This window comes from Macaca fascicularis, chromosome 1 (genome assembly GCF_037993035.2).
Source record: "Macaca fascicularis isolate 582-1 chromosome 1, T2T-MFA8v1.1".
In the NCBI taxonomy this organism is placed as follows: Eukaryota; Metazoa; Chordata; class Mammalia; order Primates; family Cercopithecidae; genus Macaca; species Macaca fascicularis.
The window spans coordinates 503,399-523,173 of NC_088375.1; the positions used below are offsets into that span (position 1 = coordinate 503,399).

The 19,775-nt window shown below is 36.9% G+C and overlaps 1 protein-coding gene across 1 annotated transcript; it reads right to left on the reverse strand.

Moving 5' to 3' along the window:
• Positions 1-3,311: 3,311 nt before the first annotated feature.
• On the reverse strand, positions 3,312-5,154 carry LOC102118765 (olfactory receptor 2G6-like). Its single transcript, XM_015447682.4, has one exon. The coding sequence runs from the start codon at positions 4,531-4,533 to the stop codon at positions 3,487-3,489; it is 1,047 nt and encodes a 348-aa protein (XP_015303168.3). The 5' UTR covers positions 4,534-5,154; the 3' UTR covers positions 3,312-3,486.
• Positions 5,155-19,775: the final 14,621 nt, after the last annotated feature.

Consider the following 19,775-nt stretch of genomic DNA (forward strand, 5'->3'; position numbering starts at 1 on the left):
TCATTCTTGCTATATTTTTGTACCCAACAACCATCCCCACCTTCCCTCAATCCCCCAGTACCCTTCCCAGCCTCTAGTGCCATCTTCTGTTCTCTATGTCCATGAGTCCAGTTGATTTGATGTTTAGAGCCCACAAATAAAGGAGAACATGTGATGTTTGTCTTTCTGATCCTGGCTTATTTCAATTAGCATAAGGATCTCCAGTCCCATCTATGCTGTTGCAAATGACTGGATCTCATTCTTTGCAGCTGAATACTACCGCCCTACTCTGTCGTGTATAAGTACCACATTTTCCTTGCACATTCATCGGTTGATAGGCCCTTTGGTATCCAAATCTTGGCTATTGTGAACGGCGCTGCAACAAACATGGGAGTGCAGGTATTTCTTCAATGTACTGATTTTCTTTTTTTTTTTTTTTTTTTCTGAGATGGAGTGTTGCTCTTGTCTGTTACCCAGGCTGGAGTGCAGTGGCACCATCTCCGCTCACTGCAACCTCTGCCTGCTGGGTTCAAGCAATTCTCCTGTCTCAGCCTCCCGAGTAGTGCACACCACCATGGCCAGCTCACTTTTGTATTTTTAATAGAGATGGGGTTTTGCCATGTTGGCCAGGCTGGTCTTGAACTCCTGACCTCAGGTGATCCATTCACCTCGGCCTCCCAAAGTGCTGGGATTACAGGCATGAGCCACTGTGCCCGGCCTGTATGATAATTTTTTAAAATGTGTGTGTATGAAATTTTTAAAAATGGTGTGTGTGTATGAAATTTTTAAAAATGGTGTGTGTGTATGAAAATTAAGCATTTAAGTTGTGGTGCTATATGCTTTTTGTTTTGCATGAATTCATTAATATTCATGTTATGTAAAAGAAATTATTTTATTTTTTATTTCTTAAAAAGTAAACCTTTTTCATGGTGTTTGGAGTGGTGGAACCATATACATATTTCAGCAGTCTCACCATATAGTTTTTAAATAATTGCAATATTGAATGGTCATTTAATTATGTAAGACAATTTTTTTCTTGGCATCCATTGAAAACCTGTTCTGCAGATCAATAATGCATGAAAATTGATGTGTTCTTGTTTTAGATTTACCAATTGTATTTATAAAATACCTTACAAATACATAATTATAAATATATTCACAAACGTAAAAGTATGCTCGATGTAGTTATTTAAAAAAGGAAATATTCATGTTATTCAATTGTAGGGAAGATTTTCAATAAATGGTGAATATTTTTATACATCATTCTGAAAAGAAATGCTCACAATAATAGAGTATGAAATTATATGTGTATGACGATTACAAAAGCAATATAAATACATCCATGTCAGAAAAACACTAAATTCAAGATAGTAGTAACAGGATTTTTTTCAAATGTGTTCCCAATTTCATCTACAGTTAATTATTTTAGCTGGCTTTCCGTATGTTTGTTAATCATATCATCTATTATCATTTCCTTTTTGGTGCAAATAACTGTTTATTGCTGAGATTAGCATCTTTATATTATTCTCTCTATACTTTTATTCTAAATTATGTTTGAATTTAATTGGGTACAGTAATAATTTGATTTTGCTTTCAATGGGATTTGTATTCCATACTACCTTAAATGGTTGTGAGTTTGTCTTTGAAAATGTTTGTTTCATGATTCATATGTCGTTTTTTCTACACATTGTGTTCCAATTATTGCTTTTCACTTTGAGCTATTTCTTTAAATGTCACATCTTTTGCTCTAGGGCCGTATTCTATTTCAGTTGATCGAGACTGTGACACAGGTACATTCTTCCCGATGCCGTGGTTCTCGGATTATCAGGAATAAAGCATTTGTACATGTGAGGCTTCCTGTAGAACTTCTCTACTTGCATATTGCAAATAAAAGCATGCACTCCTCAGCATGTTCTGCTCAGTTCCCAACTCTTCCTTCCATTACTGAGGGAGGAAAGTCACATGAGAATATCCTAGAAGACAAACTGAACCAGGCTTATTTCCCTCTTATTTTTGTTAAGTTGGATATTCATCATTTTGTTTGCTGAAAGTATATTGAAGAGGTGCAGTTGGACAGGGTATTTGTGAAGAGGCAGCCTGAGCCATTAGTGAATTCTCCTGATGCCTTTTTGTTCTGTGTGTGCAGCCATTTTGCCTTCAGTCCAGGCTTTGGAAGGAAAGGCAGGTCCAAACGTCATCCTTAACATTTGTAGGCAGGCCACAATATTCACACAAGGATGAATTATTATAAATCTAAATGTTGGAAGGCTGAGGCAGAGGAATCATGTTAGCCTAGGAAGTCGAGGCTGCAGTGAGCCATGACTGAGCCACTCACTCCAGCCTGGGCAACAGACCAAGACCCTGTCCAAAAAAGAAAAGTCTAAATCACTTGAAAATTCCACTTCCACCCCAGATTCTGCCTGCATTTTACCCTTCATTTGCTCTGATGTTTTCATGCTTCTTTTCCCTTATAATGAGAATATGAAGTAAAATTACAACCACAGATTAAATCACTTTTTTCTGTAATTGCACAGTTCTCTTAAAATACTTGAAGTTGACAAATTGATGAAGTTCACTCTCTTTGGGAAAAGAAAGAGAAAGAGGCTGAGACAGACAAAAATACAGAGATAGAGACAGAATTAAAGTAAAAGTTTGGTCAAATATAAGAATACAGTTCTTATTAAAATGCTTCTATATATTTCATTTTTTGCTGTTTTGAAAACCAAACATATAACTATGATCATTAACAGGAGACAGTGTGTGGGATTCATGTTTCAAATTTTAAAGTATAAAATTATGTGAGTAACTTTGTTTTCCAGAGTTTAAGGCCAGAAACAATAATTTATTATATGAATTTTCTATAAACATGTTAAAACACTTACATTTTAGTGTATGGCACTTTTACTCAACTTTTAAACACTTCAATTAAAAGGGAACCAACTTAAACAATATATGAATCAGTCTCCTTAATGCAAGTTTGCTTATCTGATTCTTTTAATAAAATTTAGTCATTATTTGCATCCCACAATTCTGTGGAACCAAAGCATCACAACTCTGAATAATAATTGTTTCTCGTGTTGTAAATAAGCCAATAGAGTGGGATGGTCCATTCTCTGGTTAAAACTTACATATTCTGGGAAAATGTTCATATATATTTTTTCATTGTTTTTCATTGTTATCTACATTGTATACATTGCTTTGCCTAGTCACATATATATATACACACACACACATATGTAGACGCACACAAACTATACAATAAATGTGAACTGTAGAAATGGCAGTGTGTATCAAGTGCTATGGAAACATATTATAAAACAGTTAATTCTGCACAAGGATGAGAAGGATGGTGTTTCAGGACAACGAGCAAATGCAGACGTTTCAGCTGAGCTTTGAAGCATTACTAGAAGTTTATCAGATGGGCCAGCACATTATATAGAAATAATAGGTACATGAACCTTGATGGCAGGTGGAGTAAAGGACAACCATTTTTTTTCTAGATGGAACCTAGGGTCTTGGGACTGACAAGAAGAATGTCTGGGGAGAATGAACCCTCACACTCGGCCTTGGCGTGTTTCGCTTCTTTAGAATTCCAGGTGTTTCACTAGTTCCCATGGTTTGTCCAACAGCATTTCCCAGTATCAGGGTCCTCAAGGCCCCTTTCACATCTTTGTTTCTTAGAGTGTAGATAATGGGATTTAAAAGGGGGGTGACTATGGTATAGAAAAGAGAAACAAACTTTCCCTGGTTTTTGGATCTACTATTGGCCGGTTGAAGGTACATGAATATGATGGTCCCATAGAAAATGACGACCACAACCAGGTGAGAGGAACAGGTCCCAAAGGCCTTTTGGCGCCCCGCAGCTGATTGTATCCTTAACACAGCTTGGGTGATAAAGCCATAGGAGACTAAGATGAGTAACACCGGGACTATTAGAAAGACTACACTGGCCACAAAGAGTTCTGCCTCATTGAAAGTCGTATCCACACAGGCCAGTTTGATGAGCACTGGCACCTCACAGAAAATATGATCCAGTTTGCGATGACCACAGAGGGGCAGCTGCACAGTGAGGGAGCACTGAACCAGAGAGGTAATGAGGCCGCTGAGCCATGCTACACTGGCCAGAGATGCACAGAGCCTCGGGTGCATCATGACTGTGTAGTGCAGTGGCCGGCAGACAGCAGCATAGCGGTCATAAGCCATGACAGCCAAGAGGATGCACTCAGACGAGCCCAAGCCCATGGCCGCGTAAAGCTGGGCCACACAGCCACCGTAGCTCATGGTTTTGTCTGTCTTATTCATGGTAACCAGCAACTGTGGGGCAACACTGGTGGTAAAGCAGATGTCCACACACGAGAGGTTGCTGAGGAAGAAGTACATCGGAGTGTGGAGTCTGGAGTCCAGACAAGACACTAGTATGATGGCAGTGTTCCCCAGAAGGCTCAAGATGTAGAAGAACAAAATGATGACAAAGAGAAACCTCTCTAGCTGAGGCTGATCTGAAAATCCCAGGAGAAGAAACCCCTTTTCAGAGCTGTTGTTGGTTTCCTCCATTTTCCTGCAGCTTCAGGACACGTCAGCTTCAAATACTAAGTGATTAATACCTGGGGAGAGAAAGCAATGAGGTCAAGACTGGTAATCCACAATCGTTTACAGTATGATTCTCTTCCTTTTTTATCTCCTAAAACATGTTGTGAAGACCTAGAGAACTTTCCTCAACATAAATCCATGGGCTGGAAATGCCACTTCCTTCTATGTTTATTGAATGAAGTTTTACTCAAATGACAAAAGTATTGTATTAACTTTTGTTTCGATATTTGTATTTACTCACTCTTTGCTTATTCTTGTACTTTGCCAATTTTTACACTGATATATTTTTATGTTGAAATGCTGTATTTATGCAGTAAAGCAACTGACCCAATGTCCTTTCTATGCAAATATTTTGTTATATTTATACAAATATATATATTTTTTGAGATGGAGTCTTGCTCTGTCGCCCGGACTACAGTGCAGTGGCATGATCTCTGCTGACTGCAACCTCTGCTTCCTGGGTTCAAATAATTCTCTTGCCTCAGCCTCAAGAGTAGCTGAGACTACAGGCATGTGCCACTATGCCCAGCTAATTTTTGTATTTTCTTTTGTTTTTTGAGATGGAATCTCGCTCTGTCTCCCAGGCTGGAGTGCAGTGGTGCAATCTCTGCTCACTGCAAACTTCACCTCCTGCGTTCAACTAATTCTACTGCCTTAGCCTCCCAAGTAGCTGGGATTACAGGCACAGGCCCAGGCCCCACGCCCAGCTACTTTTTTTTTTTTTTTTTAAGTAGAGATGCTGTTTCACCATGTTGGCCAGGCTGGTCTCGAACTCCTGACCTCAGGTGACCTACCTGCCTTGGCCTCCCAAAGTGCTGGGATTATAGACATGAGCCACTGTCCCTGGCCTCAGTTTGGTATTTTTAGTGAGATGCTGTTTCACCGTGTTGGCTAGGGTGCTCTTGAACAACTGACCTCAAGAGATCCACCTGACTCAGCCTCCCAAAGTGCTGGGGTTACAGGCGCGAGTCACCACACCCAACCTCCATACAAATCTTGACTAATATTCACAAGCTACTATCAAAGTGATATTGTCAAATGCCAAGTCAAAATAAAATGGAGAATTTATAAAATGAAATGTGTGTATATGTTACTCTATATGTATAATAGTTGTCTAGGTAGATTACATCAAAAGCCAAAGCAAAATTAAATTTTTCTTTTTAAATTATACTTTAAGTTCTAGGGTACATGTGCAGAACATGCGGTTTGTTACATAGGTATAAGCGTGCCATGGTGGTTTCCTGCAGCCATCAAACCATCATCTACGTTAGGTATTTCTCGTAATACTATCCCTCCCCTAGTCCCCCAACCCACCGACAGACCCTGGTGTTTGATGTTCTCCCTGTGTCCATGTGTTCTTATTGTTCAACTACCATTTATGAATGAGAACATGTGGTGTTTGCTTTTCTGTTCCTGTGTTAGTTTGCTGAAAATGATGGTTTCTACCTTCATCCATGTCCACGCAAAGGACGTGAACTCATCCTTTTCTATGGCTGCATAGTATTCCGTGTTGTATATGTGCCACACTTTCTTTATCCAGTCTATCATTGATGGGCATTTAGGTTGGTTCCAAGTCTTTGCTATTGTGAATAGTGCCACGTAAACATATGTGTCCATGTGTCTTTATAGAATGATTTATAATCCTTTGGGTATATACACCACACTGCCCAAAGTAAATTATAGATTCAATGCTATCCCCATCAAGCTACCATTGACTTTCTTCACAGAACTAGGAAAAACTACTTTAAATTTCATATGGAACCAAAAAAGACCCTGCATAGCCAAGACAATCCCAAGCAAAAAGGACAAAACTGGAGGCATCACACTACCTGACTTCAAACTATACTACAAGGCTACAGTAACCAAAACAGCATAGTACTGGGACCAAAACAGAGATATAGACCAATGGAACAGAACAGAGGCCTCAGAAATAATACCACACATCTACAGCCATCTGATCTTTGACAAACCTGACAAAAACCAGCAGTGGGAAATCAGTTTCATGTTTAAGAAATGGTGTTGGGAAAATTGGCTAGCCACATGCAGAAACCTGAAACTGGACCCCTTCCTTACATCTTATACAAAAGTTAACTCAAGATAGATTAAAGACTTCAATGTTAGACCTAAAACAATAAAAACCCTAGAAGAAAACCTAGGCAATACCATTCAGGAGATAGACATGGGTAAAGACTTCATGACTAAAACACCAAAAGCGATGGCAACAAAAGCCAAAATTGACAAATGGGATCTAATGAAAATAAAGAGCTTCTGCACAGCCAAAGAAACTACCATCAGAGTGAACAGGCAACCTACACAATGGGAGAAAATTTTTGCAATCTGTCTAAGGTCTAATATCCAAAATCTACAGATAACTTAAATTTACAAGAAAAAAAAACCCTCAAAAAGTGGGTGAAGGATATGGACAGACACTTCTCAAAAGACATTTATGCAGCTAACAAACATGAAAAAAAGCTCATCATCACTGGTCTTTAGAGAAATGCAAATCAAAACCACAATGAGATACCATCTCACACCAGTTAGAATGGCGATCACTAAAAATTCAGGAAACAACAGATGCTGGAGAGGAGGTGGAGAAATAGGAATGCTTTCGCAAAATAAGTTTTTAAAAGTAAGTGAAAAGACCAAGAAAAATTCCACAGCTGCGTGTGGAGCGCAGAGTGCTTCCCTACCTTCTGAAGTCACAAAAGATGATGCCAAATCAGGCGTTTTAATTGTGTGTAACTTTAGTAGCAGGGGAGAAAGAGAAACTGAACAAATATTAAGCTAATAGGTAACTTACACTCTAATTATGATTTTTGTAACTTTCCAATGTGTGTGTGTGTGTACACGATATAATTGGGAATAATTCGGAGATTGCATTATTTCTGTAACTATATATAGATTTCTTTGAGGCCAGAAGTTGTGGAATTTAAGACTTTCTTTTCCTTAAGAGAATGAAGCTATACAGAAACCCTCTGTGATGAGGAATTGTGTAAAACCATCGTTGTTTGAGCTAGAATTATTTAGGGGAAAGAAAAAAAAATCATTTGATCCTCAAAGCACTTTGTTCATTCCCTGTTACTATTGTTGTTAATAAAGTTAAAAATAAGTAGAAAGCTGAAACTGTATCCTTTCCTTACTCCTTATATGAAAAGTAATTCAAGATGGATTAGAGACTTAAATGTTAGACCTAATACCATAAAAACCCTAGAAGAAAACCTAGGTAATACCATTCAGGACATAGGCATGGGCAAGGACTTCATGTCTAAAACACCAAAAGCAATGGCAACAAAAGCCAAAATTGACAAACGGGATCTAATGAAACTAAAGAGCTTCTGCACAGCAAAAGAAACTACCATCAGAGTGAACAGGCAACCTACAGAATGGGAGAAAATTTTTGCAATCTACTCATCTGACAAAGGGCTAATATTCAGAACCTATAAAGAACTCAATCAAATTTACAAGAAAAAAACAGCCTCATCAAAAAGTGGACAAAGGATATGAACAGACACTTCTCAAAAGAAGACATGCATACAGCCAACAGACACATGAAAAAATGCTCATCATCACTGGCCATCAGAGAAATGCAAATCAAAACCACAATGAGATACCATCTCACACCAGTTAGAATGGCAATCATTAAAAAGTCAGGAAACAACAGGTGCTGGAGAGGATGTGGAGAAATAGGAACTTTTACACTGTTGGTGGGATTGTAAACTAGTTCAACCATTATGGAAAACAGTATGGCAATTTCTCAAGGATCTAGAACTAGAAGTAGCATATGACCCAGCCATCCCATTACTGGGGATATACCGAAAGGATTATAAATCATGCTGCTATAAAGACACATGCACACGTATGTTCATTGCGGCACTATTCACAACAGCAAAGGCTTGGAATCAACCCAAATGTCCATCAGTGACAGACTGGATTAAGAAAATGTGGCACATATACACCATGGAATACTATGCTGCCATAAGAAAGGATGAGTTTGTGAGTTTTGTAGGGACATGGATGCAGCTGGAAACCATCATTCTCAGCAAACTATCTCAAGAACGGAAAACCAAACACTGCATGTTCTCACTCATAGGTGGGAACTGAACAATGAGATCATTTGGACTCGGGAAGGGGAACATCACACACCGGGGCCTATCATGGGGAGGGGGGAGGGAGAGGGATTGCATTGGGAGTTATACTTTATGAAATGAAGAGTTGATGGGTGCTGGCGAGTTGATGGGTGCAGCACACCAACATGGCACAAGTATACATATGTAACAAACCTGCAGGTTGTGCACAGGTACCCTAGAACTTAAAGCATTTAAAAAAAAAAAGAATAGACAACAGTTGCAATGCATAGGCTAAATCATGGATGTGCCAGCTAACTAATCATGTACTGAGAAAATAGTACGATTTAAACCAATCTCCTGTCAAATATATACAGTTATATGCATATACATGTGTGTGTGTTTGCTGGTGTCTCTTCTCACCTCTTCCACTACACTGTATCTTAGCACACACCGTTTTCTGCCTGGACCTCTGAGAGGCTTCTATCCAATAACCCCTTGCAACCTTTGCCTTACTCATCCTGTTATTCACAGACAAACAGAACACAACTCATCAAACATAAAAAGTAAGCTTTTGGTGCTGGTATGTATCTTTAGCTATACTATTCATCTTAGTCTTTCTACTTTTATTCTTAAAATGTACACTAAGCTTTCAAGACAATGAATAATAAAAGAATGTACAAGTGATTATTTCAATAAAATCGGGGAAAGAAAACCTGCCAACTACAGACGACATGTGAGGCAGAAAGAGACACATCAGAATTGGTGCAGAACACCAAGATTTGGACCAGGAGACCCTGCAGGGAAGACAAATGGGATTTGAAGTTACTGGTGGTGGCAGTGCTCAAAAATATCAGGAAACATCTTTTCCTAGATTGAGAGTGTCATCGGATCAGCCTGAACTTCTGTGCACAATTATGATAGACAAGGAGGCAGGAAGCCATCGAAAGAGCAAATGGAAAGAAGGACCACATGGGGAGGAGGTGGTGGAGCTAACAGGGCAGCATAATCTACACTGGGGTGATCGCCAGGCCAGGCCTGCCCCCGGTGAGGGGGTGTGATACAGAAGAGGACACGGAGAAGACGGCAGGAATGAGTATGACAAGGCGTGAGGAACCTGCCAGGACTCCACAGTGCCTGTAAACTCATGGAATTCCCCCAGTAATAACTGAAAAGGCAAATTGAATCTTAAAAATAAGATATGGAAATTCAGTTTCCTTCCAACACTACACACAACATAAAAATAAGTAGCTAACTTCCTAGCAGAATAAATCAATCCACCCAAAAATTATTGCCACGAAGCAGAACTAACTCATGATACGGTATCACACTTAATTTACAAAGAAAAAGTCCTCGACAGGCACTTTTAGCAACGAGAGATCGTCATGAGGCCGAAATACTGGAAAGCAGAGACTTGATAATTGACACAATTTGTCAGACAACACAAAGAGTGAAATGGAAATTAGCTTGACCCACGAAAGAATTTGAAGAAAATGATGAAAAATAAGCCAAATGGTTGCTTCATAGTTTATATAGCAATAAAATAATGAAGTTGGTAAGTAGTGAAGCATCAAGCATAATGATACAGTAATAAACACTAAGAAATATTGACTAAATTTGGATGTTAAAGGAAAAAAAGCGAGAGAAAGCCATTGTATTCTTATGTATGCTAGGGAATCAATAGACATTGTGTAAATGGAAAGATGACAGTGTCTAGTCTTCATAAAAATATTTCTATACTTTATAAAAGTGTTAGCATAAAGGTAATAGAAAAAGTATAAAATTGTACTAAATGGAAAAAGATAGACAAGTTAATGACTTTTTTTTTTAAAAGAAGAGGGAATATAAAAACAAAACAGGAGAAAATGCAATTAATCTTAATGGGCATATCAATAAACAATGGGATTAACACACTTATTAAAGGAAAAAGATTACTGTTCCCTCTGCCTTGCAGTCTTTTCCCCCAGATCCACTAGAACCCATTTTTTTCAATTATTTTAGGTCTCTTCTTTGCTATTTGATTATCAGAAAAGATTTCAATGACCAATGAATAAAAAAGACTGATCTGTCCCTTATCCTATTTTTCTTCATAAAATTAACAATCTTTAACATATTTTTTCTCTTTTCCACAATATAGTGTCATATTAATAAGATGCGACATTTTGCTCATTTTTATCCCTGGCATCTGCTGAAAGCCTAACATGGTGCTAGCCCCAAAGCAGATGCTCAAATATGTTCTGAATGAGTTTATTCAGTCACTTTCTGGAAGGAGAGGGCTGGGTCAGACACAGTGCTAAGGACTCAGAATCCTTACTGCTAGAATTACAATGAAATGACAGCATGTTACTGGCACATTTAAAATGAAACATATCAATACTGAAAATATTTGTAAGGTTTAATTGAAAAAATAAAATCATAACACATTTACCTGTGATTATTCAGAAATTTAAATTTCTAGATAATTTCTAAGATTAAAGTTTTTAAAAATTTCTTAAAATTTTAGATAACAATTTTAATGAATACATAGTATATATCTGTATGTTATTGAAAAGTAATTGAAAGTAATTACTTCATATTATATTAAACTATTATAGCTATAAATATGGTATAAACTGTTAATGGTTATTTTGCCCTTTCTTCTCTTGCTACCTCCTGCTGTCCTAAGAGAAGCTGCCTTAAGCAGAATTGTCTCATCCTGATCCCAAAATCACTGTCCACTCACACATTATCTTTACCAAGCTCGAGGAAAAAATAACAGAATAAGAGATGAAGATTATGTATTATTATTGTGACTCTTGGTGTTTGTAAAATTCCAAAATACTGAGATATGGCTAAATAAAATTCTACGCAACTTCTATTGAATGCATGGATGTATATGTTTATGTAAGTTTTCTTTTGACATTTTGTTTTGGTAACTAGAGTTTTATTTCCCTTGGTGACTGAATTTTCTGTTGTCTTTCAGGTATTTTTCATTTTGCTTTAAATAGAATTTCCCAAAATAAACATTTTTGGCTTATACCTATTTTATGTTTTTATGATGTCAAGTCCATGGCATTTGCTCAGGGCAAGACTTTAATGACTGAATTTCATGATTATCTTTCTACTTCCCAAACAGTTCATTTGTCTTTCCCATTATTCAAGAGCTGCTATATCCTTGAGCTTGATATTCTTTATCTGGAATTCGATGCAAAGCTCTTGATGATGATCCAAGAGTGGATGGTAGAATTCTAGGATACAACAGGTCTTTCTCTTTCCATCAATCTTAAAGTCTGTCAGTTGATGAAAGTTTTGTCACAGCCAGTTACATTCATTGGGTAGCATTGTGGTCTAAGGAGGTGAATACAGTGATCTCAGAAATGAACAGGTTTTCTGATGCCAGAAGAAGTTTTCCCTGCCTGTTCTATAGGTCTCGTGCCATATATCACATATTTCTTCACTTGATCTACTGTACAATGGGTATAAAGTTTCAGTTACACAAGATGAGTAAGTCCTAGAGACTGGCTGTGCAACATCGTGCCTGTAGTTCACAATACTGTATCGTGCACCTAAAAAGTTTGAGGGTAAATTTCATGTTAAGTGCTCTCACCACAATAAATAAAATTTATCATGAGCCAGGCATTGAATTAAGCTCAGGATATATGATGAACTAATTTAGATATGACAAAAGATCTCAATAAAACTTAAAATATTTTGCTACAATAATCAACTGAAAAAAAATCAGTCTTCCCTATAGTATAATGTGGATGGCCACAAATGAGTGGTTTTAACGTTATGTCTCCTTTCCTGGCTTTTAAAAAACCCGTAAAATTCATCAAACAAAATCATATCAGTTTCCAGGATCAGTGTTTGCCAAAGACTGCTCTTTAAAATAAAGGGATCACCTCAGTCCAATCTACTTGACATGATCCCACCTTGTCAGACAAGCTAGTCAAGATTTGGAAAAGGCAACTACATTTCAATCCTTTGAAAATCTACATAATCAGAAGCACAGACTTATCTGGATTGGTAATGGGCCAAGTTTAGGGACATGTTTAAATTACAATGTAATTTTTGGCTGTAGTTGATCAGCAGTTTACATCCATATATTCATCCAAGTTGTTCTTCCTCAAAATTAAGAAATGCGTTGACATTTCTACCTGCAAGGCTTGCAATTCATGCTTTAAATTATTACAATTTTCATATAACACGTTTTCGAATACCTGATATTGTGGGTGATCTCAATTTCTTCCTGGATGATCTTTCCTAGTTTAATATTTGTGTGATTCCAATGATAAATCTCAGATAACAAAAATAGCAAAAAATTAAAATGAGAACATAGTATACAACTGATTAGGGGAGAAAGAGGAAGAGATGCTCCCTTAGTGATACACAGAAGGTGGGATGCCTGGTGTGCTTTTTCTATGTTTTTGCATATTTGAGGTTCAGAAAACTGAAACCCATAGAGTCACTATGTGCTACATACACTGAACCTAAAGTAATAAGTAGTTCTGAAGGAGAATAGAGGAGAAGAGGGACTCCCTACAGGGATAAAGGGCCTAGACTTAAGGTATGGCTGATTTATGCTTTTAACACCCCAGGGACTACAATCCCAGCTCACCAATTAAACTTTGAGAGACTGCGTAGATTTAAGGTCCTGGGATTACTTCTCGGGGAAAAAATAGCTTACCATGCAATTGATCAGATACTCATAACCAAAATCTAATGGACAGAAAATATACAATTATATTTACAAACTTGGGTTTAATTTAAATGTTAATTAAAATATGTTTATCAAACCCACAAATTTTTTTAGTTGGAAAATTTAAAATTAGACTTATTAAATTAATAAAAAAATAAAATATAAAGAAAACTGACATTTGGAAGCAAGATGAAGAATAAATTTCAGAGGAAAACATTCAAGGAAATGATCTTTTGAATATATTGAATTCAGTTTGCTAGTATCGTTGAGAATCTTTACATCTATGATCATAAAAAAAATTGGCCTGTAATTTTCTTTTCTTATAGTGTCCTTGTCTGACATTGGTATTAGGGTAATGCATCAAAAAATGAGTTGGAAAGTGTACCCTTTTTAATTGTTTGGAAGAGTTTGAGAATAGCATTAATCTGCTTTTAGATATTTGGTAGCAATCACCAGTAAAAACATCAAGTCCTGAACTTTTAAGGAAAGTTTTTTATTATTATTAGTGATTAAATCTCTGTACTAGTTATTCATTTGCTCGAGTTTATTCTTTCTTGACATATGTGTCTAAGAATTCATCCATTTCTTCTATGTTACCCAATTTATTGACATAATTGGTCATGGTAGTCTCTTATGGCCCTTTGTATTTTGGTGGTATTGACTGTACTTTCTCCTGTTTTACTTAGTTTTATTTGAGTCATCTCTCTTAGTTTTCTTGGTTTGTCTACCTAAAGGTTTGCCAATTTGTCTCATGTTTTTACAGCACCAACTCCTCGTGTTACTGATCTTTCTATTGTCTTTCTTGTTTGTGTTTAATTCTGCTCTAACCTTTCTTCTTTCTTCTAACTTTTGGCTTAATTCTTTCTTCCTTTCTAATTCCTAGAGCGCCAAGTTAGGTTGCTTATTTGGGAGCATTTCTCTCTCTCTCTCTCTCTCAAGGTAGCTATCAGAACTACTTTTGCTGTACCCCATAAATTTTGGAATGTTATTTGTCCATTTTTGTTTGTCTCAAGATATTTTATTTTTGCTCCATTTGTTGGTTATGAGTGTATTGTTTAATTTCCACGTGTTCATGAATTTTCCAATTTCCCTACTGTCATTTATTTCTGGTTTCATAGCATTGGGGTCAGAAAAGCAACTTTATATTATTTCAAACTTCTACAAATTGTTAAAACTTGTTTTGTGACCTAAAATATGATCTATTCTTCAGAATGTTCCATGTGTGCTTGAAAAGAATGTGTATTCTGCCGCTGCTGAATGGGATGCTCTGTGTATACGTCTATTGGAGCCATTTGGTCTAGCTGTTGTTCAGATCCACTGTTTACTTATGAGTTTCATGCCTGGATTATTTATCCACTGTTGAGAGTGGGGGATTATAATCCCCTACTATCATATTTGTTTATTATTTTTCTGTTCTGCTCATGTTTGCTCCATCAATTTTGGTGTTCCAATGTTTCCTGGGCCTCTCTTGAGGCACCCTAAGTAATAACACTTTGCACATCAATTCATCTCATTTCTCACAAAAGCAAACAGAACAAAACTTTTTAAACATACATAAGGGGATCCTAGTTGCTGATACAAACTTTTAGATAGTCTTCCCACCTTTTTCTCCTACTTTAACTCTCCAACTGTATAATAAACATCCAAGACAAAGACAAATGAAAGAAAGCACGAATGATTCCTTCACTGAAATCAGGAGACAAAGGCAATCCATCAACTATAAATTACATGGAAGGAAGGGGAAGAAAGTTACTGACACTCATCAGAATTGGTACAGAACCAAAACAGAGATACAGACCAATGGAACAGAACAGAGCCCTCAGAAATAATACCACACATCTACAGCCATCTGATCTTTGGCAAACCTGACAAAAACAAGCAATGGGGAAAGGATTCCCTATTTAATAAATAGTGCTGGGAAAACTGGCTAGCCATATGTAGAAAGCTGAAACTGGATCCCCTTCCTTACCCCTTATACAAAAATTAATTCAAGATGGATTAGAGACTTAAATGTTAGACCTAAAACCATAAAAACCCTGGAAGAAAACCTAGGTAATACCATTCAGGACATAGGCATGGGCAAGGACTTCATGTCTGAAACCCTAAAAGCAATGGCAACAAAGCCACAATTGACAAATGGGGTCTAATTTAACAAAAGAGCTTCTGCACAGCAAAAGAAACTACCATCAGAGTGAACAGACAGCCTACAGAATGGGAGAAAATTTTTGCAATCTACTCACATCTGACAAAGGGTTAATATCTGGAACCTACAAATAACTCAAACACATTTATAAGAAAAAAACAATCCCATCAAAAAGTGAGCAACGGATATGAACAGACACTTCTCAAAAGACGACATTTATGCAGCCAACAGACACATGAAAAAATGCTCATCATCACTGGCCATCAGAGAAATGCAAATCAAAACCACAATGAGATACCATCTCACACCAGTTAGAATGGCAATCATTAAAAAGTCAGGAAACAACAGGTGCTGGAGAGGATGTGGAGAAATAGGAACACTTTTACACTGTTGGTGGGACTGTAAACTAGTTCAACCATTGTGGAAGACAGTGTGGTGATTCCTCAAGGATCTAGAACTCAAAATACTATTTGACCCAGCCATCCCATTACTGGGGATATACCCAAAGGATTATAAATCATGCTGCTATAAAGACATGCACACGTATGTTTATTGCGGCACTATTCACAACAGCAAAGACTTGGAATCAACCCAAATGTCCATCAGTGACAGACTGGATTAAGAAAATGTGGCACATATACACCATGGAATACTATGCAGCCATAAAAAAGGATGAGTTCATGTCCTTTGTAGAGACATGGACGCAGCTGGAAACTCATTCTCAGCAAACTATCTCAAGAACAGAAAACCAAACACCGCATGTTCTCACTCTTAGGTGGGAACTGAACAATGAGATCACTTGGACACAGAAAGGGGAACATCACACACCGGGGCCTGTGTGGGGTGGGAGGAGGGGGGAGTGGGGAGGATAGCTTGGGAGATATACCTAATGTAAATGACGAGTTAATGGGTGCAGCACACCGACATGGCACATGTATACATATGTAACAAACCTGCACATTGTGCACATGTACCCTAGAACTTAACGTATAATTTAAACAAAAAAGAAAAAGAAGAAGAAGAAGGAGAAGGAGAAGGAGAAGAAGGAGGAGAAGAAGGAGAAGGAGAAGGAGAAGAAGGAGAAGGAGAAGGAGAAGGAGATTTGGTACAGAAACTCCACATTGGAAGCAGGAAGTTCTGCAGGGAAGAGACCCAGTCAAGGTCACTGGCGGTGGTAAGAATCAAAAATATCAGGGAACGTTATTCCCCAAGACGGAGAGGTGCCTCTCATAAGTGTAAACTGCTATACCCAAGCCTGACGAACACGGAGCCAGGTAATAATCCGAGGATTATTGAAGAGAAAATGCAGAGAGTACCTGGGAAAGAAGTGGTGGAGATAACAGGACAATCTTGCCTAAAGTAAAGTGATCACCATCCCAGGCATAACCAGGAGGAGGGAGGTGGTAAGAAATGAACATGGAGCAGCAGGAATGCATACAACAAAGCTGTAGGGCTTGAGAAACAAGAAAAGATTCCCCGGTGCCTGCAGCCCCATGCAATCCACCTGGTAATAACTGGAAAGGCAAATCAAATTCTTAAAAATGAAATTAGGAAATGCAACGACTTTCCAAAACTATAAGAAATGAGTAACTTCTTAGAATAAATCCACCCCAATATTATTGCCTTAAATCAGAGCTAAATACTGTTATAAACTTCAAACTTACTCTACAACCCCAAATCCTTAGTAAAGCAGTTTTATAAATGAGAAAACATTTAAGACAGAAATATGACAAATCAGAGAACTGATGACCCACTAAGAAGAGACGATGATCGGCAACAAAACGACATGAGATGGGAATCACCTGAGTTCGGAGAGCACTGAGCATGATGGGGAAGGAGCCGAATGGCTGCTCTGTGGCTGGTGAGTGAGTGTAAGATAATAAAGATGATGGAAAAAACATAAATGCACATTTAAAGAAATACTAATAAGCACAGGGTAAACATACTGGCTACCATTGAATGATAAAGGAAGGGAGAATAGACAAATTTCAGAAGGTATTCTGTTCTTGCTTATGCTAGGAAACTAGTAGATACTGTGTAAAGAGGGAAATTAAGGATATTTTAGTCTTATATGTTTTATGTATAGGTATTTGTACATAATAGAATATGCAAATTTTGTTAAATAGAAAATATTATTCTACGACACAATGAAATGATTTTGAAATAAAGGCAAAGAGTAGATTTTGTCTTCTTACTGCAAAGAATTATCAGTATGTGAGGTGATGCATATATTACCTCAGTTTACCCATTCCACACAATATACATATTTCTAAATATCACATTGTACATGATAAATATATACAATTTTATTTGTTCATCAAAAATAAAAATTTGAAAATGGAAAACAAAATAAAGGTAATAAAGTGTGAGGGAATACAATTAAACTAATGTGGCATATCTATAAACACAATTCGTTTAATACACTTAATAAAGAAAAAAAGATTACTGTTCTGTCTGCCTGGTGGTCTCTTTGCCGAACCATTGTGACTCATTTCTTCAACTGATTTGGGTCTCTTCTCCGCTATCTTGATTATCAGATCAAGATAGTGAATATGAAACAGTAATTATCTCCTACACACCCTGTTTTATTCTTCTTCATAATGTTTACCATTCCTGATAATTTTTTGTGATTATTTATTATCTCTTCTCTGCCATGGAATGTAAGACCCAGGAGATACAACATTTTACCCATTTTATCATGAGTGTCTTTCCAAAGCTTAATATAGCACCTGTTCCAAAATAGATGCTCAAAAATAAATGTTTCTTGGGTCAATGCATTTATTCATTTTTGAGGAGGAGAGATTTGGTGAAACAAGGGTTAAAAACTCAGAAGAATGACAACCACACGAGAGCATAGTCAGTATTAATATAAAAAATATTTATAAGACCTGCTTGAAAAGACGTGGTTGTAAACACATTTTCCATGATTGCTCAGAAATTTTTATTTGTGAGTAAATGAACTTCTTAAGAGACTAGAGCTTGCTTGTTTAATTCTTTAAGCTTAATAAATTTTAAAGTATGGAGTACAATATGCTAAGTGAAGTCAGGCACAGAAAGAAAAATGCAGTGTGCGCTCACTTATATGTAAAATAAAAGGAAATTGAGTAAGATAAACAGGGAGTTGAAGGGCAGTTACCAGAGTCAGGGAAGTAGAGAAATTGGGAGAATGGAGGTAAAAGACAAAATTACAGTTATATAAGAAAAAGATATTTAGAGATTTAATGTACAACAGAAGGACTATGGTCATATTTTATTATATATTGCAAATTTGCTGAGAGTAACTAGATTATGTGTGTTTTTAATCACAAAATAAACTGCAGGCAGTGATGGATATGTTAAACGGCTAGCATGCAGTAATTATTTCAGTTTAGATATCTATATCAAAACATGTTGTACGTCTTGAATTTATACAATGCAAAATAAAATACTCAACTTATGACCAATCTGGACTTATTTAATGTTTATTTAAAATATTTCATTCTGTCTGTGGCCTGGTATTTGGGAGAAAGGGAGATAAAATACTTCAATTAATCATGTCAACACGATTTTTGATGAGAAATTAAAAACTGAAATTGTTCAAATTGTTCCAGTTCTCAAGAGGAATGCTTGCAGATGTTGTTTAGTATGATATTGGCTGTGGGTTTGTCATAAATGGCTCTTATTTTTTTGAGATAAGTTCATTTGATGCCCAGTATACTGAGGGTTTTTCACAAGAAAGGATGCTGAATTTTATGAAAAATCATTTTTGCATCTATTGAGATGAGTGTGTGGTTTTTGTATTTAGTTATGTTTATGTGGTGAATCACAGTTACTGATCTGCACATGTTGAACCAACCTTGCATCCCAGAAATAAAGCCTACTTGATCGTGGTGAATTCACGTTGTGATGTGCTGCTGGATTTGCTTTGCTGGTATTTCGTTGAGGAGTTTTGTGTCTCTGCTCATCAGGAATGTTGGCCCAAAGTTTACTTTTTTTTGTTCTCTTTGTGCCTGATTTTGATATCAGAATGATGTTGGCTTCAAAAAATGACTTAGAGAGTAGTCCCTTCTCAATTTTTAAATAATTTCAGAAGATTTTGTACCAACTCCTATTTATATGTCTGGTAGGAGTTCGTTGTTAATCCATCTGGTCCAGGGCTTGTTTTGGTTGGTAGGTTTTCTTAATCACTGATTTAATTTAATAACGCATTATTGGTCTGTTCAGGATTTCAGTTTCTTCCTGGATAAATCTCAGGAGGTTAAATAGATAATCTGGGGAGGAGAAATAGATAAATTCCTTGAAGAATTTATCATTTCTTCTAGGTTTTCTAGTTTGTCTGCAT